This window comes from Ceratotherium simum, chromosome 22 (genome assembly GCF_057802395.1).
Source record: "Ceratotherium simum simum isolate JZ-2026a chromosome 22, ASM5780239v1, whole genome shotgun sequence".
Lineage (NCBI taxonomy): Eukaryota > Metazoa > Chordata > Mammalia > Perissodactyla > Rhinocerotidae > Ceratotherium > Ceratotherium simum.
Window position 1 is genome coordinate 19,301,147 of NC_141921.1, and position 22,677 is coordinate 19,323,823.

General features: G+C 47.7%; 1 protein-coding gene across 1 annotated transcript; it reads left to right on the plus strand.

Moving 5' to 3' along the window:
- The first annotated feature begins 11,722 nt into the window (after window positions 1-11,722).
- Window positions 11,723-18,947, plus strand: MYCL (MYCL proto-oncogene, bHLH transcription factor). The gene is made up of 3 exons (XM_014784193.2): window positions 11,723-11,933; window positions 12,293-12,797; window positions 15,773-18,947. Exons 1-3 carry the CDS (start codon window positions 11,853-11,855, stop codon window positions 16,369-16,371), a joined length of 1,185 nt encoding a protein of 394 aa, XP_014639679.1. The 5' UTR covers window positions 11,723-11,852; the 3' UTR covers window positions 16,372-18,947.
- Window positions 18,948-22,677: the final 3,730 nt, after the last annotated feature.

A 22,677-nucleotide genomic window follows, 5' to 3' on the forward strand; every position in this document is an offset into this window, starting at 1 on the left:
GTTAGCCCAGGGCCACTCTTCCTCAGCAAAAAAGAGGAGGATTGGCATCAGATGTTAGCTCAGGCCTAGTCTTCCTCACAAAAAAAAATAATAAAATAAAAATAAAAATAAAATCCTACATTTAATAAATGCTTACTGGTTGCAGACATGATTCTAAGTGCTTCACATGGAATTCAGTTAATTCAATATTCCACGAAGTAGTGAAGCTACCTCCACTCATTTAATCTAACACGCCACCTGCTGAGGCCCAGAGAGGTTAAGTAATTTGCCCAAGTTACACAGCTAGTGAATGGAGGAGCCAGGACTCCAACCCAGCCGTCTGACCACAGAGCCACAAACTGTGAAGGTCTTTGGGCTCAGAGACTGTTTTTGCTCACCAGCTCCTGCCACAGCTCAATAACTGATGGGTGCATGAACGAGTGAATACATGAATAAATGAATCAAAGCGCAGATCTAGTCTTCTCTGCCCAGTTACTACCTGCCTGAAAGCTGCCGGCCCCGCCCCAGCAGCGGAGGCCAAGAATGCGCGCCAGGGGTTCTTGGCGACTCAGCGGGGAGCGGGGCTCGCACAATGCAGGTGCTGGCTGCTCCCTCCCTTCCGCAGCTTTGAGGCTCCCGGACAGCCCCGGCCGCCGCTTCCTGCGCACAGCCCCGGGCCTGCCACGTCCGGCTGCCCGCCCTCTGGCCCCCGAAGCCCCAGTCCTGGAGTCCGGGAGCGGGGTGCGGCGGAGGCGCCCCTTGCCCGGCAGGCACCCAGTGTTTGGCTGAGTCCTGGCCTGGAGGGCTGGTTCCAGTCCTGAGTCCACTTCTTGGCTGTGTGCCTGGGCCACGTCTGCCAGCGGTGCCACCACGGATTTGTTGCCTCCTAGTCCTTCCCATGTCCATCCCCTCCTCACCACCTCCTTGACACAGAGCGTCAGGGTGGTCAGGCACTCAGAGCCAATTTAAATTCAGCAGCTACCCCACCCCTCCATAAGTACCATAACAACAATAGCTTCTACATCATGGAACACCTAGGGGGTGAGAACACCCAGCTGAGAGCTTCTCGTGGATAATCTCATTTAATCTTCACAACATCCATGCATGAAGACTATTCTTATCCCTATTTGACAAGTTAGGGACTGAAGACCAGACTGGTTAAGTGCCTCTCTGAAGTCAAGCAGCTAGTGGGTGGCGGAGCTCAGATCTGACTCCAGTGTCTTGCTTGTTCCTACACAGTGTTCTGTGTAGCCGCTCCAACATTTCAGCCCAGGGACTTGAGCCAAGCCTGAGGATATAGACCCGGGTGGGTGCTTCCCTAGCCATCAGGAAGCACCCCTTCTGATGGGGAAACACTTTCTAGCGCTGGATGAACTAAGAACTTGCTTCATTGCTAGGCAGACAGCAAGGCATGCCTGAGTACTGAAGCACAAAGAGATTTCAGGTAGAAGGAGCAGCTTGCGCAAAGCCTGAGACTGGGGGAGGACCTCTGGGCCAAGCTCCTGCAACAACACAACAGTGCCCCCCAACAGCCTCTGCCTGCTGAAATCGGGTGCTCCATCCATGGGGACATCTTTGAGTATGTCTGTGTTGGCAAGACCTCTGGAAAAGCCCATCTCCTCCCCACAAGACCTAACATGGGAAAGGCATAGGTAGTGATGTCCTGGTAAATATTTAACAAATGGCATGGGATAGGAGAAACCCTGATTTGTAGTATTTGCAGGTTTCCATGGATCAAATATTCCACCATGGCCAATGTCAAGCTACCAAAGTTGGAGTTGGACAGTAGCACACCATTATAGAGTTCTTTCTGCATAACAGATACAATAGATAATAGTAAAATATAGTAAAAATAAGTAGGGAATAATGGGTTTAGAGTCTTTACTATCTTTGTTTTTAATATTTAAGTATAAATTTATATAATTTAATTTTTAATGGTTGTTTAACAACTGGTTCCCATGGTTCCTGAAAATGCAACAACTGGCTCTCACTGAGTTGGTACAAGCAACTCCAGCACAGCACTAAGCTTAGGTCACTCAGGTCCTGGGGCTGGTGGCTACTTCTGCTTCCTCCAGCCTCAGGGCTCCTAGACACAGGATTCATCAACTCTCTAGCCTGGGTTTCCCTCTAGTGGACAGAAGAGTCATTCCAGGTGATTCTCTTATTCCACCCGTGCCCAGAGCTCAGCCTCCAGAGCAAGGTGTGGATGAAGTTCGTCATCCTTCATGGGAAAAATTTCTTAGGGAGGGTGCGTATGGTTTCACAACCGTCCTCAGGGACTAGGCACTTGGTATTCTGCTTCTCTGAGGAGTAGTGCCTGGAGGGCCGCCTGGACTTCAGCCATTATCACAATCTCTAGAGCTGCTCAAAAGTCCCATTTCATCCTCCATGTGGCAGCTCAGGCTGGCTATATCAGCCCTTCAAATATGGGGGACCCTTCCCATCAGCTCTATCTCTAAGCAGGCAAACTGAGAGACCTTGTTCATGTTAGGGATTAAGTTTTCACATAACTCATAGCCCCCTGGGGAAACACTGATGAGGACCACTCATGTGTATTGGGCACATATGAGAAAATGAGTCAATTAGATGCAGAGCTGGGGCTTAGGACTCCCCTTTCTGCATTATATGCTTGGACTCTCTTCTTCCAGAAGTGATCTTTCCAAAGCAAGATATATCTGTGTCACTCCTCCTCTCACAAACCTCCTATAATTCTCCAATGCTTTCAGCTTCAGTCCAAGCTCCTTAGCCAAGGCATTCAAGGCCTTAATCAAGGCCCCCACTCATATTGTTTACCTTAAATCTCCAAAGAAAGAAAGAGAATAAAACTGACATTTTATGAATTCTCTTCTGGGCCAGGCACTGTGATAAACACTTTGCAAACAGTATCTTATTTAATTCTCCAATAATACTGCTAGATAGGAATAACCACTTTACAGACTAGAAAACTGAGAGTTGGTACAAGCTGGCTCAGTGCAACACCACTTGCAAACAGAGAAGTTTTTGTTCTGCCTGTTTCTCTTTGTTCTTGAAAGCTGCCTCTGTCTCTCTAGGCCTGGCCCCTTCCCCAGGCTGGCTGCAGAGTGAGATGCAAAGTCTCCAGAATCCCTTCCTCACTGCACTCAAGGCAAGGCCACATTCCTTAGGGTGCTAAGGAAAGGACTGTTTTTCAGTGAAACTCAAGCAGAGGTAACAGAGCCACAGACAAGGGATAAGAAATCAGATTTAATCTGATTAAATTCTTCTGGTGCTGGTGCCAGAGTCCTTCCTCTCCCTTCTTTCCCCTTCCTTCTCCATAAGTCTCCCTTCTCATCCTCTCCCACCTTCATCTCTTTAACTTCCACTGGAATCCCAGACCTCTTTAAGGCTCAGATCAAATTTTCCTCCTCCAGAAAGCCCTCTCAGACCACCTGGCTCAGGAATCTGCCTAATGAAAGTGACATTTGTTGTAGTTTGACAGGAAGGGCAGATTTTTGGCTAAACATGAGGATTGATCACATGTGTTTATCTCAGCTCACTCCTGAAATTCCATTAAAATGACAGTAAATGGATTAGGAAAAAAAGTATAAACTCACAAGGGAAGGGAATGACTGCTTAATGGATGTGGGGTTTCTTCTGGGGGTCATGAAAATTTTCTGGAACTAGTGGTGATGGTTACACACACACACACACACACACACACACACACACACACACACACAAGAAAGAAATGGAAGCAGTTGAACCCCTACCTCACACCATATACAAAAATGAACTCAAATGGATCAAAGACCTAAATGTAAGAGCTAAAACTATAAAACTCTTGGAAGAAAACAGAGGGGTACATCTACATGAATTTGGATTTGGCAATGGATTCTAAGATATGATGCCAAAAAGCACAAGCAACAAAGGAGAAAATAGATTAATTGGATTTCATCAGAATTAAAATCTTTTGTGTATTAAAGGACACTATGAAGAGGGCCGGCCCCGTGGCTTAGCGGCTAAGTGTGCGCGCTCCACTATTGGTGGCCCGGGTTCGGATCCCAGGCGCGCACCAACGCACCACTTCTCCAGCCATGCTGAGGCCGAGTCCCACATACAGCAACTAGAAAGATGTGCAACTACGACATACAACTATCTACTGGGGCTTTGGGGGAAAAAAAAGGAGGAGGATTGGCAATAGATGTTAGCTCAGAGCTGGTCTTCCTCAGCAAAAAGAGGAGGATTAGCACGGATGTTAGCTCAGGGCTGATCTTCCCCCCCCCCAAAAAAAAAGTAAAAAAAAAAGGACACTACAAAGAAAGTGAAAAGACAAGCCACAGAATGGGGGAAAATATCTGCAAAGCAGGTGTCTGATAAGGGTCTAGTATCCAGACTATATAAAGGCTTTTTACAACTCAACAACAAAAAGACAAACAATCCAATTAAAAAATGGGCAAAGGATTTGAATAGACATTCTCCAAAGAAGATATACTAATGGCTAATAAACACAAGAAAAGATGCTCAATACCATTAGTTGTTAGAGAAATGCAAATCAAAACTACAATGAGATACCACTTAATCACTAGGATTGCAATAATAATAATAATAATAAACTGAAAATAACAAGTGTTGACAAAGATGTGAGAAAATCAGAACCCTTATACATTACTGGCGGGAATGTAAAATGGTGCAACCACTGTGGAAAACAGTTTGGCAGTTCCTCAAAAAGTTAAACAGAGTTGCCATATGACCCAGCAATTCCACTACTAGGTATATACCCAAGAGAATTGAAGACATATATTCAAACAAAAACTTGTACATGAATGTTGATAGCAGCATTATTCATAATAGCCAAAAAGTGGAAACAACCCAAATGTCCATCAACTGATGAATGAACAAAATGTGGTATATCTTTTCTTTTTAAATTGTTTGAGGAAGATCGGCCCTGCGCTAACATCTGTTGCCAATCTTCCTCTCTTTTCTTTTTTTCTCCCCAAAGCCCCAGTAATAGTTATGTATCATAGTTATAGAGTTATAGCTCTTCTCTATGGGACGCCACCTCAGCATGGCTTGAGGAGCGGTGAGTACATCCGCGCCCAGGATCTGAACCTGCGAACCCCAGGCCGCGGAAGCGAAACGCGTGAACTTAACCACGTTTTGGAGCCACCAGGCCGGCCCCAAAATGTGGTATATCTATTGGTAGTGAACACGATGCAGCCTATACAGAAACTGATATACAATAATATACAACTGAAATTTACACAATGTTATAAGCCAATATGACCTCAATAAAATAATTTTTAAAAATGTTGTATCTATAGCACAATGAAATATTATTCAGCCATAAAAAGGAATGAAGTACTGATATATGCTGCAACATGGCTGAACCTTGAAAACAATATACTTAGTGAAAGCAGCCAGATGCAAAAAGCCACATATTGTATAATTTCATTTATATGAAATGTCCAAAATAGGCAAATCCATAGAGACAGAAAGCAGATTAGTAGTTGCCAGGGTGTAGGACAGAAGGAAGTGACTGCTTAACAGATATGGGGTTTCTTTTGGGGGTGATGAAAATGTTCTGGAATTAGATAGTGGTGATGGTTGCACAACCTTGTAAATATATCAGAAAAAACTGAATTGTACACTTTAAGTGGTTAAAATGATGAATTTTGTGTTGTGTGAATTTTACCTCAATTTAAAGAAAGAAAGAAAGAGGAGGGGAGACGACAGCAACTGAGAGATGTCTAAAACCTTATGAGGCTGGAAAGCAGATGGATAAGGGCTAGCTGACTTAACAAAGGGCCAGAGAAACCTGAAATGTAAATACTGATGCTGAAAGTGAGGAGAAGGAGAGAGAGGTGTCAACAAGATGCAAGTCTGTTAGTGCATCAGAACCCAAGAACAGCTCAGGAATTGGAGGCACTGGATACCTCTGAAGGCAGGTTGTAGGATGGGGTTGAAAAGAGGAGGCTTGGATGAAGAAAGTATAAGGAGTTCGACTCCTAAATCTCCTCCCTCAACCTCTGCAGCCAGGTGACTGCCCTCTTCTGGCTTGAATTGAGAGGCTCTGGATTTGGGAACACCAGGCACAGCTGAGAAGAGGAGGCACAGATTGTACTGTAATCGGGGAGGATTTGCTGAACTGTAAGACCCTCTCATCCCCTTTCCTCTCTTGGTTCTCATAACACTGGCAAGCAGGCTCATAACCCTGATAGAAGATTAGAGGACTTCTCTATGTAAAAATTAGAAGACCCACAGGTACTGACAGTTGAGGAGTCCCAGGCAAAACTGCCGGGTACCTGCCTAATAACTCTTCAGTGAAGCTCAGTAATTGACAGACCCCTCCCCACCACACACACATAGAGCTTTCAATCAGCTTTTTTTTCCTCCCCAAAGCCCCAGTGCATGGTTGTATATCCTAGTCATAAGTCCTTCTAGTTCTTCTATGTGAGCCGCCACCACAGCATGGCAACTGACAGACGGGTGGTGTGGTTCCACGAGCGGGAAATGAACCCAGGCCACCGAAGCAGTCAGAGTGCCAAACTTCAACCAGTAGACCAACAGGGCTGGTTCTCAATCAGCTTTTAATACCTCACTCTTTAATATCAGTAAAAAGTGACAGCCAGGATCACAGACATTTGATGAAAACCTCTACAAAAAAAAAACAAAGTAAAGCAAACAAGAGGGGAAATAGGAAAAACAGGGAGCAGAAGAAACCTTAAAAATGTATAATTAAAATAAAAACCATTGTTAATAGCCTGAGAAGAAAATGAGGGAAAAAATTGTGTCCCTAGGAAAAGAACAGGAAGCTACAAAAAGTGAACATTTAGGGAATAAAAAAAAAAAAGAGCTCTTAAAAATTAAAAAATATAATAGTCAAAAAAAAAATTAAATCAATAGAAAGATTGGAAGTTGAGGAAATCTCCCAGAAAGTCAAAGAAAACACACAGGTAGAAATGAAAGAAAAGATAAGAAAAGGCTAGCAAGAGTTTCAGAAAGAGAGAAGAAAAAAAATGGAGGGCAGAAATTTTTCAAAAAAATAATTACAGAGTGAATGGGTTTCTAGATTAAAAGTCTTAAGGCAAAGAATGCAAAAAGATCCTGTAATGCAATTCTGACACTAACTATCCAGAGTGGGCCAAACTTCACAGGTTAAGGGCACAGTCCTCTACAAGACTGCCCTCCCTTCGGACATCAGCTGCAAGCTCAAGGGTTCCCAGGTCACCCACACTTCTGACTAACTGGCTACAAATTCAGGGAGTTCCCACGAGCCCCTCAGGTTCAATATTTCACTAGAACAACTCATAGACCTCAGGAAAATGCTATACTTAACGGTTACAGATTTATTATAGCAAAAAGGATACAAATCAGGACCAGCCAAAAGAAGAGACACTTAGGGCAAGGCCTTGGAGGGTCCCACATGTGAAGCTTCCATTGTCCCCTTCCCATGGAGTCAGAATGCATCACCCTCCCAGCACATGGATGTGTAATAACACATACAGAGTATTGTTAACCAGGAAGGCTCACCTGAACTTCACTGTGCAGTTTTCATTACATAGGCATGACTGATTGAATCATTGTCCATGTGGTTGAACTCAATCTTCAGCCCCCTCCCTCTTCCTAGAGGTCAGGCTGATACCACATGGTTCAAAGCCCTAACCTTCTAATCACAAGGTTAGCCTTTCTTGCTTGGCCAACCCCTATCCAGAGTCATCTTAAACTACCAAGGAGGCCCACCACGTGTGACCTTATTAGCGTAAACTATCAGGGCCCACCATGAATAACAAAGACAGTCCTATCACTCAGGAAATTCCGAAGATTATAGGCTACCTCCCAGGGACCAGAGACAAGGGCCACTCAAATTCTTGATTATACAACAGACTCACACCAAGGCACAGCATTGAAAAAATTCAGAAAGCCAGAGACAAAGAGCACATCCTAAAAGCTTCCAGAAAGAAAAACAGGTCACATAAAATGGTTTGTAGATCAAATGATATCAATCTTCTCAATAGCAACCCTGGTTGCTAAGAAACAGGAGAGCAATACCTTTAAATTTCTGAGGGAAAATTATTTCTCATCTAGTATTCTATACCCAGCTGAACTATCATCCAAAGGTGAGGGTATAATAAAGACAATTTCCGAAATGCAAGGTCTCAAAAATTTTACTTCCCAAGTACCCTTTCTCAGGCAGCTGCTGGAGGATGTGCTCCACCAATGTGAGGAAGTGAATCAAGAAAGAAGCAATTAGCTCCATAAAACAGGGAAGTCAACACAGGAGAGAAGTAAAGGGAAGTTCCAGGATGATGGTGAAGGGAAGTTGTAGACTGAAAATTATAAAGCAGGTCTAGAGATCAATATGTTCAAATTGAAAAAGAAAGACAAAGGGCTCCAAGAAGGGATGTTTCCAAGAAAAACTGGAACTGATAGATTGATTACCTGACATGTTTGACCATATGAAATGATCTTTGTAGCTCTGGTAAGAATGTATTGGGTTAAAGTCATAATACATACATAGAAATCTAAGCCAAAAGAAAAAAAATGAGATAATTTGACTCTGAAAAAATTGTACAAGAAAGGAAAGGTAGTCAGATTACTCCATAGTTATATAGTCAAAATACTATCAATATTGAATATTTATTTAAAAATTGAACTATAATTCTATTGGAAGAATAGGGAAGACCAACTATGTGGGGGTGGGAAGGGAAATATAAGAGCTACATTTCTCCTTTTATTGTAGAATGTCAGAATTTAAAAATTAGGAAAAAATAGATTATATGGGTCAAAATATGGAAATAAATATTAGAGACAAAAAATAGCTAAAAGAGTAGTTGCCTTTGGGGAGTGGGAATCAGGAGTGGTGAGGGCAGGGCAGAAGACTGCCTTTTTTTTTTGTCATACAATTAGTTGATTTTTTTGTGTGTGAGGAAGATCAGCCCTGAGCTAACATCTGCCAATCCTCCTAGTTTTGCTGAGGAAGACTGGCCCTGGGCTAACATCCGTGCCCATCTTCCTCCACTTTATATGGGACGCCGCCACAGCATGGCTTGACGAGCAGTGCGTTGGTGCGCGCCCGGGTTCCAAACCGGCGAACCCCGGGCCACCACGGCAGAGTGCGCGCACTTAACCACTTGTGCCACCAGGCAGGCCCCCAATTAGTTGATTTTTAAAAACTGTGTACATGTATTATTTTGATTAAAAGTATGTTTTAAGAGAAACAAAGGAAATAAGAAATTGCAGAAAAAGTGAATGTCCCTAGGGTAGCATCTGTTACCTTGGTAAATTCATCACCATCCTAGGTCCAGACATCATCTCAGAAACCAGAGCTGTTAGCCCTAAAAGCGGCAGCATCTCTATGGAACAGACACACATTAACCAGGCTCATGAGACTGATGTTTCAAATCAGACGCCAATTCATTAAATTATAAAGGGAAGCAGGGCTTTGAAGCAGACTGAATCTTCTTGTTGGCTGATGAGTGCATTCTCTCCCTGTGGGCAGATCTACATACGGAACAGAGTGGTTTTCAACGGGTTGCTTGGTGATCCAGAGCACAAGTGAGGGGGGCGAGGGGGTGAATTAGATGGTTTCAAAAAATGATGCCTCCATCTCCCTTGTAGCTGTACCAGCATCTTTGTCCTCAGACAGTGCTAGGATGCACACTCTGGTGATTGCCTTGACAACTCAACTGCATTAATACTTTATTCGGGTTATAGTCTAGACTGGGCCTGCCAGTTATTCTGTCTCCATCAGGTAGGTTGGCACATCTCCACTTTAAAGCATTAGAGGCTTGTGTCAAGCAACACATTTACAAAGCACCCATGATGTGTCATGTTAGGCTCTGTTCTAAGGCCTGGGGTTACAGCGGTCAACAAGACTGACATCTGTACCTTCCCTCATTAGGTTTACAGCTTGGTGAGGAAGATAGACATTAAACAAAGTGTGCAAAGTGAAGGAGCAGCCTCTCAGAAGACAACTTAATTTCCTCTATCCTAGTTCTTGAGGTGGGGTCACCACCTGGTTGCTCCCAGATATCACCTACTACAATGAACCCTGGGGAGGGGCTGTGGGGTAAGGGCTCTCCTCTAGATAAAGAAGATCCACTTTCCAAGCATAGATTCCCAGCCTCCCATGGATTCTATATCCCAAATCCTTCCAATAAAGTGATTTTCTGCTTGAATTTGATTTAGGGTTAGTCTCTGTCATTTGTAACCAAGAACACTGACTGGTACAGCAACCATCCCAGACATCTGTGGACCAGAGAACAGGTCACCAAAAGGCAGTTGCAACCTGAAACCTTTCTGATCTGTGCCTTCCATTCAGCACAAAGCAGGGCACACAGACTTTCTCAATAAAATCTGGTTGGCTGAGTCAGTAAGTTCACAAATATCTGCCAGAAGCTGTTCTACGTACTAAGGTTACAAAGTTAGTAAGAGCTAGTTGCTGCCCTCAGAGATGTCCCACACGCACCTTAGACCCAACATATCCAAAACTGAGGGTGTCATCTTCCCTGCCTTTTCTCCCAACCCAGGTATCAACTCACACCTTATGTCCCACTCTCCAAGGACACTGAACTGCTGGCACTTCTCTCCTCCCTCTGCTTGGGATGCCAACAGTAAGTATCTTCATGTTCTTAGACCACAGGGGTGAGAGAGAAAGAGACAGCAGGCAATCAGGCTGCTGATTGTAGACAGGGACCAGAACTTGAGTGCCAGATAGAGCATTCTAGATGTATTGGCTGCTATCCCAAGTTACTGTCCCTGGCCTAAATAGAATGACCGTATAGTTTAGCTTTTCCCCTTTCACCGAAGGTAGTCTGCATATGTCCCTTCATCTTGGCCAGAGATGCAGCTGCACTCAATGTTCCCATTTTACAGATAAGCAAACAGAGGCCTTAAATGACCCGACCTCACAGCTAGCAAGTAGCAAAGCAAGGGCTTGAACGAAGTTTCCAGACTCCAAATCCCCATTCTCTTTCCTCTACTGGTACAGCTCCTACAGAATGTCTTGTGTGTGGTGCCAGGGAGGCCAGCCCTAGCCTGGCCCTGGGGAAAGAAATTTCCCTCCTTACCACCCACACCAGAGGCTGTCTGTTCTGCTTGCCTCTCCTCCTGGCTTAGTCCCCTTCCCTAGACACACTATCTTCTTAACCCCTCACAACAATCCTGTGAGATATTACCATCCCTTAGTTTTATAGATGAAACTGAGGCTCAGAAAGGTTAAGTTTCATTCTCCAAAGTCCGGAATCTTCACCACCTCGCTTCGCTGCGGTTCAGGTTTGGAACACCGAGCTAAAGAAATGGGCCAACGAGTGATGAAGCGCATGCCGGGGACCAGCCCAGTTTAGGGCTGCGGGCCACCAGGTGGCGCTGTGGAGGCGCGTGTGCCCTCCACCTCACCCCCCACAGGCCAGACGCACCTGAACTGAGCCGGGCGAGCCCGGCGAGGCGGGGAGTAGCCCTATTCTCCAGCTCAGAGTGGGCAAAGAGCGCGGTTTTAGTTCGGCCTGCTGGGGATGGCCCGGGACTCTCTAGAATCACGCCCCTACCAAGCGACCGCTGGGCTGCATCAGCTTGCCGCCTGCCCTGCGGTCCCCAGTGTGCAATTCATTTTGCGGCGCACAGGGAATAAAATAGAGCGGGAGACAGCAAGCCAGGAGGGGTGGTGCAGAGACCACCGCCCCCACCTGTCGGCGGCTGGGCGGGGGCGGGGGCGGGGCTTGTCCCATAGGGCCCGCCCCGGGTCCCAGAGCCCGGGGCGCGCGACGAGATATAAGGCAGTCGGGAAACAATGCGCCTGCATCTCGCGCTCCCGCGCCTATCCCGGGAACGTCCGGGCCGCCGTGCGCGAGCGAGGGAGGGAGCGCGCGTGCAGTGGGGCGCGCTCTTGCGTGCGGGCTGCGCGCTCGGTGGCGCGCATGTGCATGTTTGCGGGCTGCCGGGCTGCCCCGAGCCGGCGGGGAGCCGGTCCGCTCCAGGTGGTGGGCGGCCGGAGCGAGGTGAGGCTGTGGGCGGCCAGGGGACGGGCGCGGGTCCCGGGGGGCGGGCTGCAGGCTGCCTTCTGGGCCCAGCGCGCCCCCGCCCGGCCCGGCCGGGCCCTGGGAGCTGTGCTCCGGGCGGCGCTGGCAAAGTTTGCTTTGAAGTCTCTCCCCGCAGCCTAGTCCACGCGCTGTGAGCGGCTTCCCTGGGCACGCTGAGCCAGGGCCCGGCTTCCCGGGACGCGAGGGAAGGGCGCAGGCTCCAAGCCGAGAGGTTGGGGAGGGACAAGAGCCTGGCAGCTGGCTGTGCTGGGGGACCCGGGGGCGCCCCCCTCCCTGGACTCGCACCCCAATCAGCACGTCCCCCTTCGCTCCCGCAGGGAGCGGACATGGACTTCGACTCGTACCAGCACTATTTCTACGACTATGACTGCGGGGAGGATTTCTACCGCTCCACGGCGCCCAGCGAGGACATCTGGAAGAAATTCGAGCTGGTGCCATCACCCCCCACATCGCCGCCCTGGGGCTTGGGTCCTGGCGCCGGGGACCTGGTCCCTGGAATTGGTTCCCCGGAGCTGTGGCCCGGAGGGGGCGCCGGAGACGAGGTAGAATCCCGGGGTCACTCGAAAGCTTGGGGCAGGAACTACGCCTCCATCATCCGCCGTGACTGCATGTGGAGCGGCTTCTCCGCCCGGGAACGGCTGGAGAGAGCGGTGAGCGACCGGCTCGCCGCTGGCGCGCCCCGGGGGAACCCGCCCAAGACGGCCGCCGCCCCGGACTGCGCTCCCAGCCTCGAAGCCGGGAACCCGGCGCCCGCTGTCCCCTGTCCGCTGGGCGAGCCCAAGACCCAGACCTGTTCGGGGTCCGAGAGCCCAAGTGACTCGGGTAAGGACCGCCCCGGGCCATCCAAGAGGGGGGCACGCCATGGGTGGCCAAAGCTCTGCCGCTGTCTGAGGTCAGGCACTGGGTCTCCGCAAGCCCTTTGCCACCTCCGCCTTTCTCTGGCTGAAGCTGCCGGTATAGCCCCCAGCGGTGTCTGTCTGGCACGTGGGTGTGTTAGTAAACAGTTTGAAGAAGTGGCGTGGGAGCCAGCGTCCGTTTGATGATGATTGGAGCCCCAGGGGACAAGGGAGACAGGGTGAGGCTTGGCGCTTAGGGAGGACAATACTGGGATTGGACTGTAGGGGATTTCTGTCCTCCGGAGGCTGGAAGAGGTCCCCAAAGGGTCACTCCAGGCTTTAAGTTTTTTGTTGCTGCTTTTTTCCCTGGGAAACTCACACTTCCCCAGGGAGAGAAGAAGCTGAGAAGCCTTTGTGCAGCGCCAAAGCCTCCATCCTTTTAAAAACCTGGTCTCTTGACTGCTTTATTTTAAAATGCCAATAATGCTCTCCCCTTGCACCTCCCACACCTTACCATTTCTGCAGCCACACCATCCCCCATGAGACAGGCAGTGGAGGAATGAACGCTCCCTGTTAACAGATGGAAAAACTCCCCAGTAATAGATGGAAAAACTGAGGCTTAGTAATAGGAAATCACTAGAAGTGAACCCCAGCTTCCTATCATCTAGCCAGCCTCTTTTGCCCAATCCGCCATCCCAACTAGGCACTTCTTCATTGATGTTTAGAGGGTCTTCATGGTAGCTTACCTGAGAAGGGCTACACCTTGCCCTGTTGCTTTGGCCTGAGGTGGAAAGGTGTCCTTCTAGCTCCCTCCCAATTCATCTGAGGGCTTCAGCTGCTTCCTCGTATTCGACAAATGTCCACTGGCCCCTACTTTAGGTCACGAATATGGAACTCCAGGCTCCCCTCCCGGATCCTTGAATGCAAGTGTAAACCTCACTGAGGGCAGACTTCAGCATCCTGTGCCACCAGACTACATTGTTCTTAGCCTAACCTCTTCTTAGACCTCCATATCCATGAGAAACACTGGAGAGGGTGCTTTTATAGGGTGCAGATTGAGGCTAGCGTCAGGTATAGCACGACAGAGGAAACTCGCTGTAGCTTTTAGGAATAACTTTTACATGACCATTTAGAGGGAATTGGGGAATGGGGTATGGAAGTTGTCATACACTTGAGGGGAAAAATAAAGATAACAAGAAAAATTAAAAGTCAAATTTTTTGGTCCACTGTGTTAAGGTCATTTTTTACCTGCTTACTTTCTACACCAAGAGCTTGTGTTTGTTTAATGGCTGGAATGGGAATTTTTGAGATCAAGAAACCAATAAAGATGTATCTTTACAAAGGCCGATGGAGTGGTAGAGTGGAAAGAGCATTTTTTGGGGAGTCTGGAGCCCCTAGTTTGAGATCCAGAACGTTACAAAGGTGATGTGTGGACTTGGCTGAACCGGGTCTCAGTTTCTCACTTAGCACATGAGGGGGCTGGACTTGATTGTCCAGCTGAGGACATTTCCTTGTCTGGGTAGAGTTAGACACTACTCTCTGAAAAGGAGAATGGTGTCTTACCTTATTTCTTCCTTAGGCAGAGCCATCCCCAGTCATGAGGTTTAAGTGAAATATTAAAGGTTTGGGATGTAGGGAAGCCTCCTGAATCATTTTCTGACCTGCCCTTTAACCTGACCCTGTTTGCAAGCTCCTGGTTCACTCACAGGCCACATGGCCCAGAACAAAATGCAACAGATTGCAAACAATGAGGGGGGTGGGGAGAGTGACTGATGGCAAAGCTCAGCCAATAGGGGCTAGGGGCTGGGTAAAACAGCGTTCCAAACAAAGCTTAGCCAGCCAATCACAGGCCTTGGGGCCAGGAGGGCTGAATGGTCAGGTTTTATTAATGGAGAAATAATGCGATTGTCCACACAATGGAAGCCTTCCTGACAAAGGGGCTCAAGCTTCCTGATATGCAAAAGAGGCCGAGAACTGAGCTCTTCTGTTGTCAGGCTGAAAAGCATTAAGGTGCCCTTCTGTGTGGGGGCTGCAAAATGTGTGGCGCAGGAAGATTTCCCCCTAATTGCTCCTCTCCTGGTTGGGGTAACCTAAGAGACCTTGGAGCCAGCTAATGATGGGGGCATGTCCAGGTGTTTCCAGGTCCCTGGTGTTTCGGCCCTTGTATCGGGACGTTTTCCTGCTCAATTCCTGCCCCTGTATAGGTAGCTTGGAAAGGGTCGCTTGTACCTTTGCGAAGTTCTGCAGCTTTTGCCAACCTGCGATTACAAATCCAACCCTTTTCTGGTCCAGCGAAGGGGGTGGGACAGGCGACCTATAAATGATGGATGACTTGAGAAACCCATTGAACCCAGGAGCAAAATGCTCCTAAGGGAAACCTTTTCCCTCTCTGTGAGTGAGGAGGGATGGGTTGTAGCCCTCCCTTCCCTGAATCTTCAGCTGAAAGGGATTGCAGAATAGAGAGGTGGGGGAATAATAGGATTTATAACTTGTGAAAAGTAACAATTCCCCAAGTGCAGGCTGTGCTGGGCAGGAACAAAGGGCAGCTCTGCCCACAGACCTCTCATTTACAATTCTGATGGGGCATGAAAGAGCCCGACTGGGGAAGATCTTTATAGCTAAACTTTCTCCCAAGCCTGTAGCTCTTTCTCTCCATCCACTCTGTGGGGGAGGGGAGAGTCTGTGCAGACTGGGGGCTGTTGGCTTGGGTCTGCCTTTTGTTGTTATCTAAGCCTTGCTGTGCAAAAGGAAATTGGAGAATATTTTCCTTCTTGCTTATTTCCCCTCCTTTCCTTCACACTGCCCTTACCCCATTACAAATGAATCAGCTGTCTTTCTCCTCATGTCAATTTGTTTATATCTGAATTGGGAAAATGTCACCTCCTTTCCCAAGACCCAGCATAGGGTCTGTGTATATGTTTCTCACGGAGTGTGTTTCTTCTCTTCATCTCTCTTGGACAGAGGGTGAAGAAATTGATGTTGTGACAGTGGAGAAGAGACAGTCCCTGGGTGTACGGAAGCCGGTCACCATCACAGTGCGAGCAGACCCTTTGGACCCCTGCATGAAACACTTCCACATCTCCATCCACCAGCAACAGCACAACTATGCTGCCCGTTTTCCTCCAGAAAGCTGCTCCCAAGGAGGGGCTTCAGAGAGCAGTCCCCAAGAAGAGGCTCTGGAGAGAGACGCTCCGGAGGAAAAGGAAGATGAGGCAGACGAAGAGATTGTGAGCCCCCCACCTGTAGAAAGTGAGGCTCCCCAGTCCGGCCACCCCAAACCTGTCAGTTCTGACACTGAGGATGTGACCAAGAGGAAGAACCACAACTTCCTGGAGCGGAAGAGGCGGAATGACCTCCGTTCGAGGTTCTTGGCCCTGAGGGACCAGGTACCCACTCTGGCCAGCTGCTCCAAGGCCCCCAAAGTGGTGATCTTGAGTAAGGCCTTGGAATACTTGCAAGCTCTGGTGGGGGCCGAGAAGAGGATGGCTACAGAGAAAAGGCAGCTCCGATGCCGGCAGCAGCAACTGCAGAAAAGAATTGCATACCTCAGTGGCTACTAACTGACCAAAAAGCCTGACTGCTCTCTGTCTTATAAAGACTTGAGTTTATTTTTTAATCTTCCCTCTCCCCTTTAGTAATTTGCACATTTTGGTTATGGTGGGACAGTCTGGACAGCAGATTCCAGGATGCATTACAGCCGGTGCACACACAATAAGGGCTTGCATTCTTGGAAACCTTGAAACCCAGCTCTCCCTCTTCCCTGACTCATGGGAGCACTGTGTCTTCTCTGGCGCCTCTGGCTTCTCAGGCAGTCAGCTGACTGAGGAGCCTTGGGGTCTGCGTAGCTCACTAGCTCCGAAGAAAAGCCTGACAGATGCTATGCAACAGGTGGTGGACGTTGTCGGGGGTCTCCAGCCTGCATGAAATCTCACACTCCGAATGAGCTTTAGGCTGGGAAAGGATGCTCCCACTGGTGTCTCTGGGGTGATGCTAGGACAGCTGGACCTGGATGCTCTCCCTGAGGCTCCTTTTTCCAGGAGACACACGAGCTGTCTTGGGTGAAGACAAGCTCACAGATTTGATCAACATGGACCGTTACCTCACTGTCAGACACTTTACAGTAGCTGAGAAGTTGGAAATCTTTAATATATATCTTACGATGTTAGATGACACCCCCTCCTCCCACTCAATGCTGCGACCTTGAGAACATTTGAAGAGCTTGGGCTCTAGATTTTGTCTCAAAGCCCTCTGGGCCCTTTCCTCTAAGGGAGAGACCATTCTGTCCTCCTAAGGGACTTTTTTGTTTCTTTCTGCCTTTGTTATGCAGTGGGCCCTACAGCACCTCTTTCCCACAGGTCAGAAATATTTCCCCAAGACACAGGGAAATGGGTCCTAGCCTGCGGCCTGAGGAAGCCTTGGAGTCCTGGCCGTGAACCGTTCCCTGCCCAGGTGTTTTCCATCCTGGAATCTTTTCTCAAGGCAGATGTCAGGCACCTCAGGAGGGAGAACTGTACCACTTCCTCTTTCCCACCTCCTCATCTCAATCCCTGACAAGTTTGAAGTTCTACTAGAACCATGCAAATCTGTCCTCATGCAACTCCAAGGAGCTTGCTGGCTCAGCAGCCACCTTTGGGCCCCCTGCCAGCCTAACATGAGTCAGATCCCTTTCTCAGAATCTGGGCCTCACTGAAGTTCTTACTGGGAGAGCTGCCGGGACTCATCCAGTGTTCCAGAAGGTGGACTAGCTTCCGGGTGGGTTTGTTGTTTTTTTTTTTTGGTGAGGAGATCAGCCCTGTGCTGACATCTGCCAACCCTCCTTTTTTTTTGCTGAGGAAGACTGGCCTGGGCTAATATCCATGCCCATCTTCCTCCACTTTATATGGGACGCCACCACAGCATGGCTTGCCAAGCAGTGCGTTGATGCGCACCGGGGATCTGAACTGGCGAACCCCGGGCTGCCGCAGCGGAGCGCGCGCTCTTAACCGCTTGTGCCACTGGGCCGGCCCCCCCGGGTGAGTTTTAAAGGAGGTTCCAGTAGTTCTGCTTAGTGGCCTGTGATGGATTTTGACCCAGCTAGACTCGGCACCTCCAAGTGGATTCCAGGTGCAGCCTCCAGTCTTAGAGAGGCACCCAACCCGACAGGTGTCATGTGCGCAACCTCAGGGCAACCTAAGCCTGGCCTGGAAGAAGGACCAGCCCCTCCAGAACTCTGTCCAAGGCAGCAGGTGCCTGCTGGCTGTGAGTTTGAAAGTTGGGGTTGGGGGGGATGGTAGAGCACTGTATGTGGCTCTGGAAAGACAGCTGCTACTTCCAAACCTATTATGCACGATGGTCTGTTCTGAGGTTGCTTCCTGGCCTCAGAGAACCCCAGTGGAAGTTTGGAAAAAGCCCCTCTACCTTCTGGAGCATGGTTTTCAGGAGCCAACTGACTTCTGGAACTGTCTTTGGAAAACAGGTGGGATGTAGGTTACTGATGTCTCACCTGAAGAGCTTGTGTTTTATAAGCTGCTGTTGGGTATTATGCTGAGAGCGGTCTTTTTTTTTTTTTTTTTCTTTTTTATACTGTATTTTTGTATGCCTTTTGCGAAGTGGCGTTGTTTTTGTACAAGAAAAAACTCTTGGGCAATTCTCCTGTTGCAAGAGTCTGATTTATTTTGAAAGGCAAGTTTACCTGAAATTTTGTATTTCCTTGTGATTATTGATTGCCTGATTTTAAAATGTTGCCTTCTGGGACATCTAATAAAAGATTTCTCAAATATGTCAGAGTGGGGCAGCTTGTGCCAACTGAGCCCCCTTGAACCAAGGAAAACTATTTCAGAGTAGCCACAAGTGATCCAGAGGGTTGCATTTCTCTAACCATGTTGCTAACCTGGTCGTTCCACTTTGGGTTCCTGAAATGCCATTTCAGACATGTCTAAACAATGCAGGCTCAGTACTTGGTGAACGAAAGTCTCTTGTGAATTGCAAAGAGTGCTGAATTTGTACTTTAGAAGGCTGGAAATCCCGGTTCCACCATTACTTGTTCTGTGCCTTTTAGATTTACCTTTCTGAGCCCTAGTTTCCTTATCTCTAAAATGGGGATAAATGCTACTTCCCAGGGGTTTGGCAGGTATTAAATGAAGTAGTAGACTTTAAACTGCTTTCTCAACTATAAAGCCGTATATTCTTGATCTTTTTTTTTTTTTTGCCCCAAAGCCCCAGTAGATAGTTGTATGTCATAGCTGCACATCCTTCTAGTTGCTGTATGTGGGACGCGGCCTCAGCATGGCCAGAGAAGCAGTGCGTTGATGCGCGCCTGGGATCCGAACCCCGGCCGCCAGTAGCAGAGCACGCGCACTTAACCGCTAAGCCACGGGGCCGGCCCAAAAGCCATATATTCTTTAGGGTGGTACTGTTCTTACCTTAGAGGTACGATGACTCTTTCAGGATGTCTTTAAAAATTCTCAGAGAATTTGTGAAGTAATGTGATTTTTTTCCTTCTCCCTCAATTAATGGAAGAAAATGAAGGCTATCCTTCCCTCCCATAGTTCTCATAAACTTGCCATAAATGCAAAAGGGGAGAATTTAATCATAGCTGTTCCTGATAGAGCACTGCCTATGTCTAAGCACTCTGCTCGCTGCTACATATTATGCCATACCAATCCCGTGCTGGGGCTACAGAAGAGGAAACTGAGGTTCTAAGAGTGAAACAAAACTGCCCAGTCACACAGCTAGTAAGTTCCTGAGTTGGGATTTGAAACCAGCTCTGCCTATCTCCAGAGCCAGAGGTCTTAACCACTGCATAACAATGATCAGCTTGTTTTGTTAGCATGGGGTATGTAAAGGAGGTAAACATGGAATTCCATCACTTAACTGCCTGCTGGAGCCGTCTCTCTTTGGAGCCACTGTGCCTACCACTTACTGGGATGAAGAGGAGCAAATGTTCCATGACCAGCCACTCTGCCGCATTTGTGGGCTGGGTGGGTTAGTCTTGCCCCAAAGAGGCCCCTTCTGGAACTGTGAAAGGAAAACAGTTGCTGTTCAGAAAGGCCAGGAGCATCATGGTGGGAGAAGGCCACTTTGCCTCAGGTAATCCTGCGTTACAGCTGAGACCTGGGTCGGTATTGCATGCCTGCACTCCTGTGGAGCTTGAGTTGAGTCCAAAAGCTACTATAAATTCCTCATATTTACAAAGTGACCCTCATCACAACCTGGTAAGTAAGCAAAATCTGCCACATGCTGGGCCGGCCTGGTGGTGCGAATGGTTAAGTGCCGGCGGCCCCGGGGCTTCGTCAGTTCGCATCCCAGGCGCGAACCGACGCACCGCTTGTTAACCCGTGCCGTGGCAGGTCCCATATAAAGTAGAGGAAGCTGGGCACGGATGTTAGCCCAGGGCCAGTCTTCCTCAGCAAAAAAAAAAGAGGAGGATTGGCATCGGATGTTAGCTCAGGGCTGGTCTTCCTCACAAAAAAAAAAAAAAGAGGAAAAAAAAATGAGAAAAAAAAAAAAATCTGCCACATGGTCCTGGAGCCCAGAGAAGTTTCTTGCTCAAGGTCACATAACAAAATCAGAACCCAAACCCAGTCTCCTGTCAGGTAAACTTGCTACTCTACGCCCACTGCCCCTAGGTCACCAAACCTAAGTACCTGTTTGATAAAACAGACTTGGATTACTGAGATTCTTAAAACTCCATTTCCATCTTTTAGTTACAGTCACTCTGTTCCCGGTATATAGTATTCATCTTTTTTGAGGCCATTTGTCAAGAGACTAATTTGTAGGACTTCTCTTCCTTTACTAGACCTTGAAAGAATTCACAGGCCCTCAATAAAATAGTAGGGACTCCTAGGTACAGGCACTCACGCTAGTTGTGTTACATATCTTAATTCTCACAATAACCTGGAGAAGAGGGTAATGTCAGCCCCATTCCACAGATGAGCAAACTGACCCTCACAGACATTTCAGTCATTTGTCTAAACCCACACAGCTAGTGCCAGCTGCTTGACTACAAGCTTCAGCTCCTTTGAGTCTGACACTGCTCTGAGAAAGGAGTGGGAAAAAAAGCCATCTCCTGGGGGGAAGGGAGGGTGTTTCTGGAATGTGAAGTATTTTAAGCTCCTTCCTAGCTCATTTCTACCGACTCCTACCTCTATCTTTATCTGAAAATAGCCAAGAGTTTATTCCTGGATTTCGGAGAACCATTTCTACAAATTAGGTTTGCTCTGAATAGTACACCTAAGGGACTATGCACACAACTCGGGGACAGGGTTGTAGACAATAAGGGGCAGCTGAGAAGCCACATTTGGTGTAGAAAAGAAAGGTCATCTTCTCTGTTAGACAATAAATTACTAAAGCATGTGCTTAACTCCTGCCCCTGCTGGCACCTATTTTGGGGGACCGAGAGACAGGTTGAACTATTTTAGATGTGCTGAATTTGTCTTAAGTGCCCCCGGGGTCAGGATATTCCAGAATATTCACTTTAGAAGGAGAAGGAGGGGATGGGGATGCCTTTGTTGATCTGGAAGGTGATAGGAGGGAATGAGGGAGAGGTTCCTTTCTAAAGATAAGATAGCCAGTTGGGAGATGATTGATGACTGGGTGTCTGGAGAGGAGTAAAGGGGAGGTGTCGAAATGTGTCAGCTAAAGTTCCGTTGGGGTGTGGGCGTTTCTACTTTAAGCCTAGTGGGCAGCTCTTGTTAATGTCTTTATTTAGAACTGCTGCCAAAGGGATCAACTGTTTTAACGTTACTATTCCTTTGCAAGGAAATGTAAATATGTTCTTAAAGTCTCTAATCAGGTGAGTAATCAAACAGTTAGACTCGGCGCCAGGGGTCCAGTAGGAACCCAAGAAGTGTTGGATCACCTTTAAACTTGAGAGAAGCAGTATGGTTAAGTGGTCTCCCACACCAAACAGATAAACAGATCTCAGTTTCAAATCTGGCTCTGCTTTTTCCAGCTGCGTGACCTTGGGCAAATTATTAACCTCTCCCAGCCCCAGTTTCCTCATCCGAAATAAGCACCTGCTTCATTGGGTTGTTGTGAGCAATAGTAGGTGCTCAGTAAATGATTAGTGTTATTGAAACCATTTAACAAGCCACACCTAGAATACAGATTAGTCATATTAGAAACGTGATAGAAGGGATTGGTAAAAATAGACATCTTCCCGGACTGAATGCTTAAAGTAATCCGGAGTGCACAAATTAATGCCTCAAGAGGCAGTCAATCATCAGGCAAGGAGTAGCCAGGGTTTTGGAAGATCGAGATAGGCAGAGGAGGAAAGGAGGGCAAAGACCTGAGCCTCCGACTGGTCCACAGCATCCCATGACCCATGGCAGGCAGGAGTCTGTGACGCTGTTGCACATATGGGCCCTCCATTTGTCCTCACTGGGCACTGCAGTGTCTTCAAACAGCTGGAGTCAACTGACTCCATTCAGTCATTAAACACTCTAATGCCTGTTTTGTTCAGGCAGTGATTCTCAAACCTGAGTATGTCTTCAAATCTACCCACCCCGAAGCCCCTGATGCAGTAGGTCAGGGCCAGGAACCTACACTGCTGACAAGCAAGCAGGGAGGTGAATCTTGAGGTCACACTAGAAAAACATTAGAAAAAAGGGTTGGAGCCAGGTCCTGCAGAGATACAAAAATATTCACAGCAGGTGGTATAGATGGCATAGTATAGTGGTTAAGAACAGGGACTTGGGATTATTCTCTGTGTGATGTTGGGCAAATCACTCAACCTCCCTCAGTCTAGAAGTTTCCTTCTTGAAAATGGATATAATATTAATACCTACCTCATAGGGCTGTTGTGGAGATTAAATAAGTTATTATATGTAAACTGCTTAGATAGTAATGAAATAAAGTACCTGCCACATAGTAAGAACAATGATATA

Coding starts and splice junctions, on each gene's coding strand:
- MYCL (XM_014784193.2), top strand. CDS start 11,853: ATGTGCATGTTTGCGGGCTGCCGGGCTGCCCCGAGCCGGCGGGGAGCC. Junction 11,934..12,292: donor TGGTGGGCGGCCGGAGCGAG/GTGAGGCTGTGG, acceptor TCGCTCCCGCAG/GGAGCGGACATGGACTTCGA. Junction 12,798..15,772: donor CGAGAGCCCAAGTGACTCGG/GTAAGGACCGCC, acceptor TCTCTTGGACAG/AGGGTGAAGAAATTGATGTT.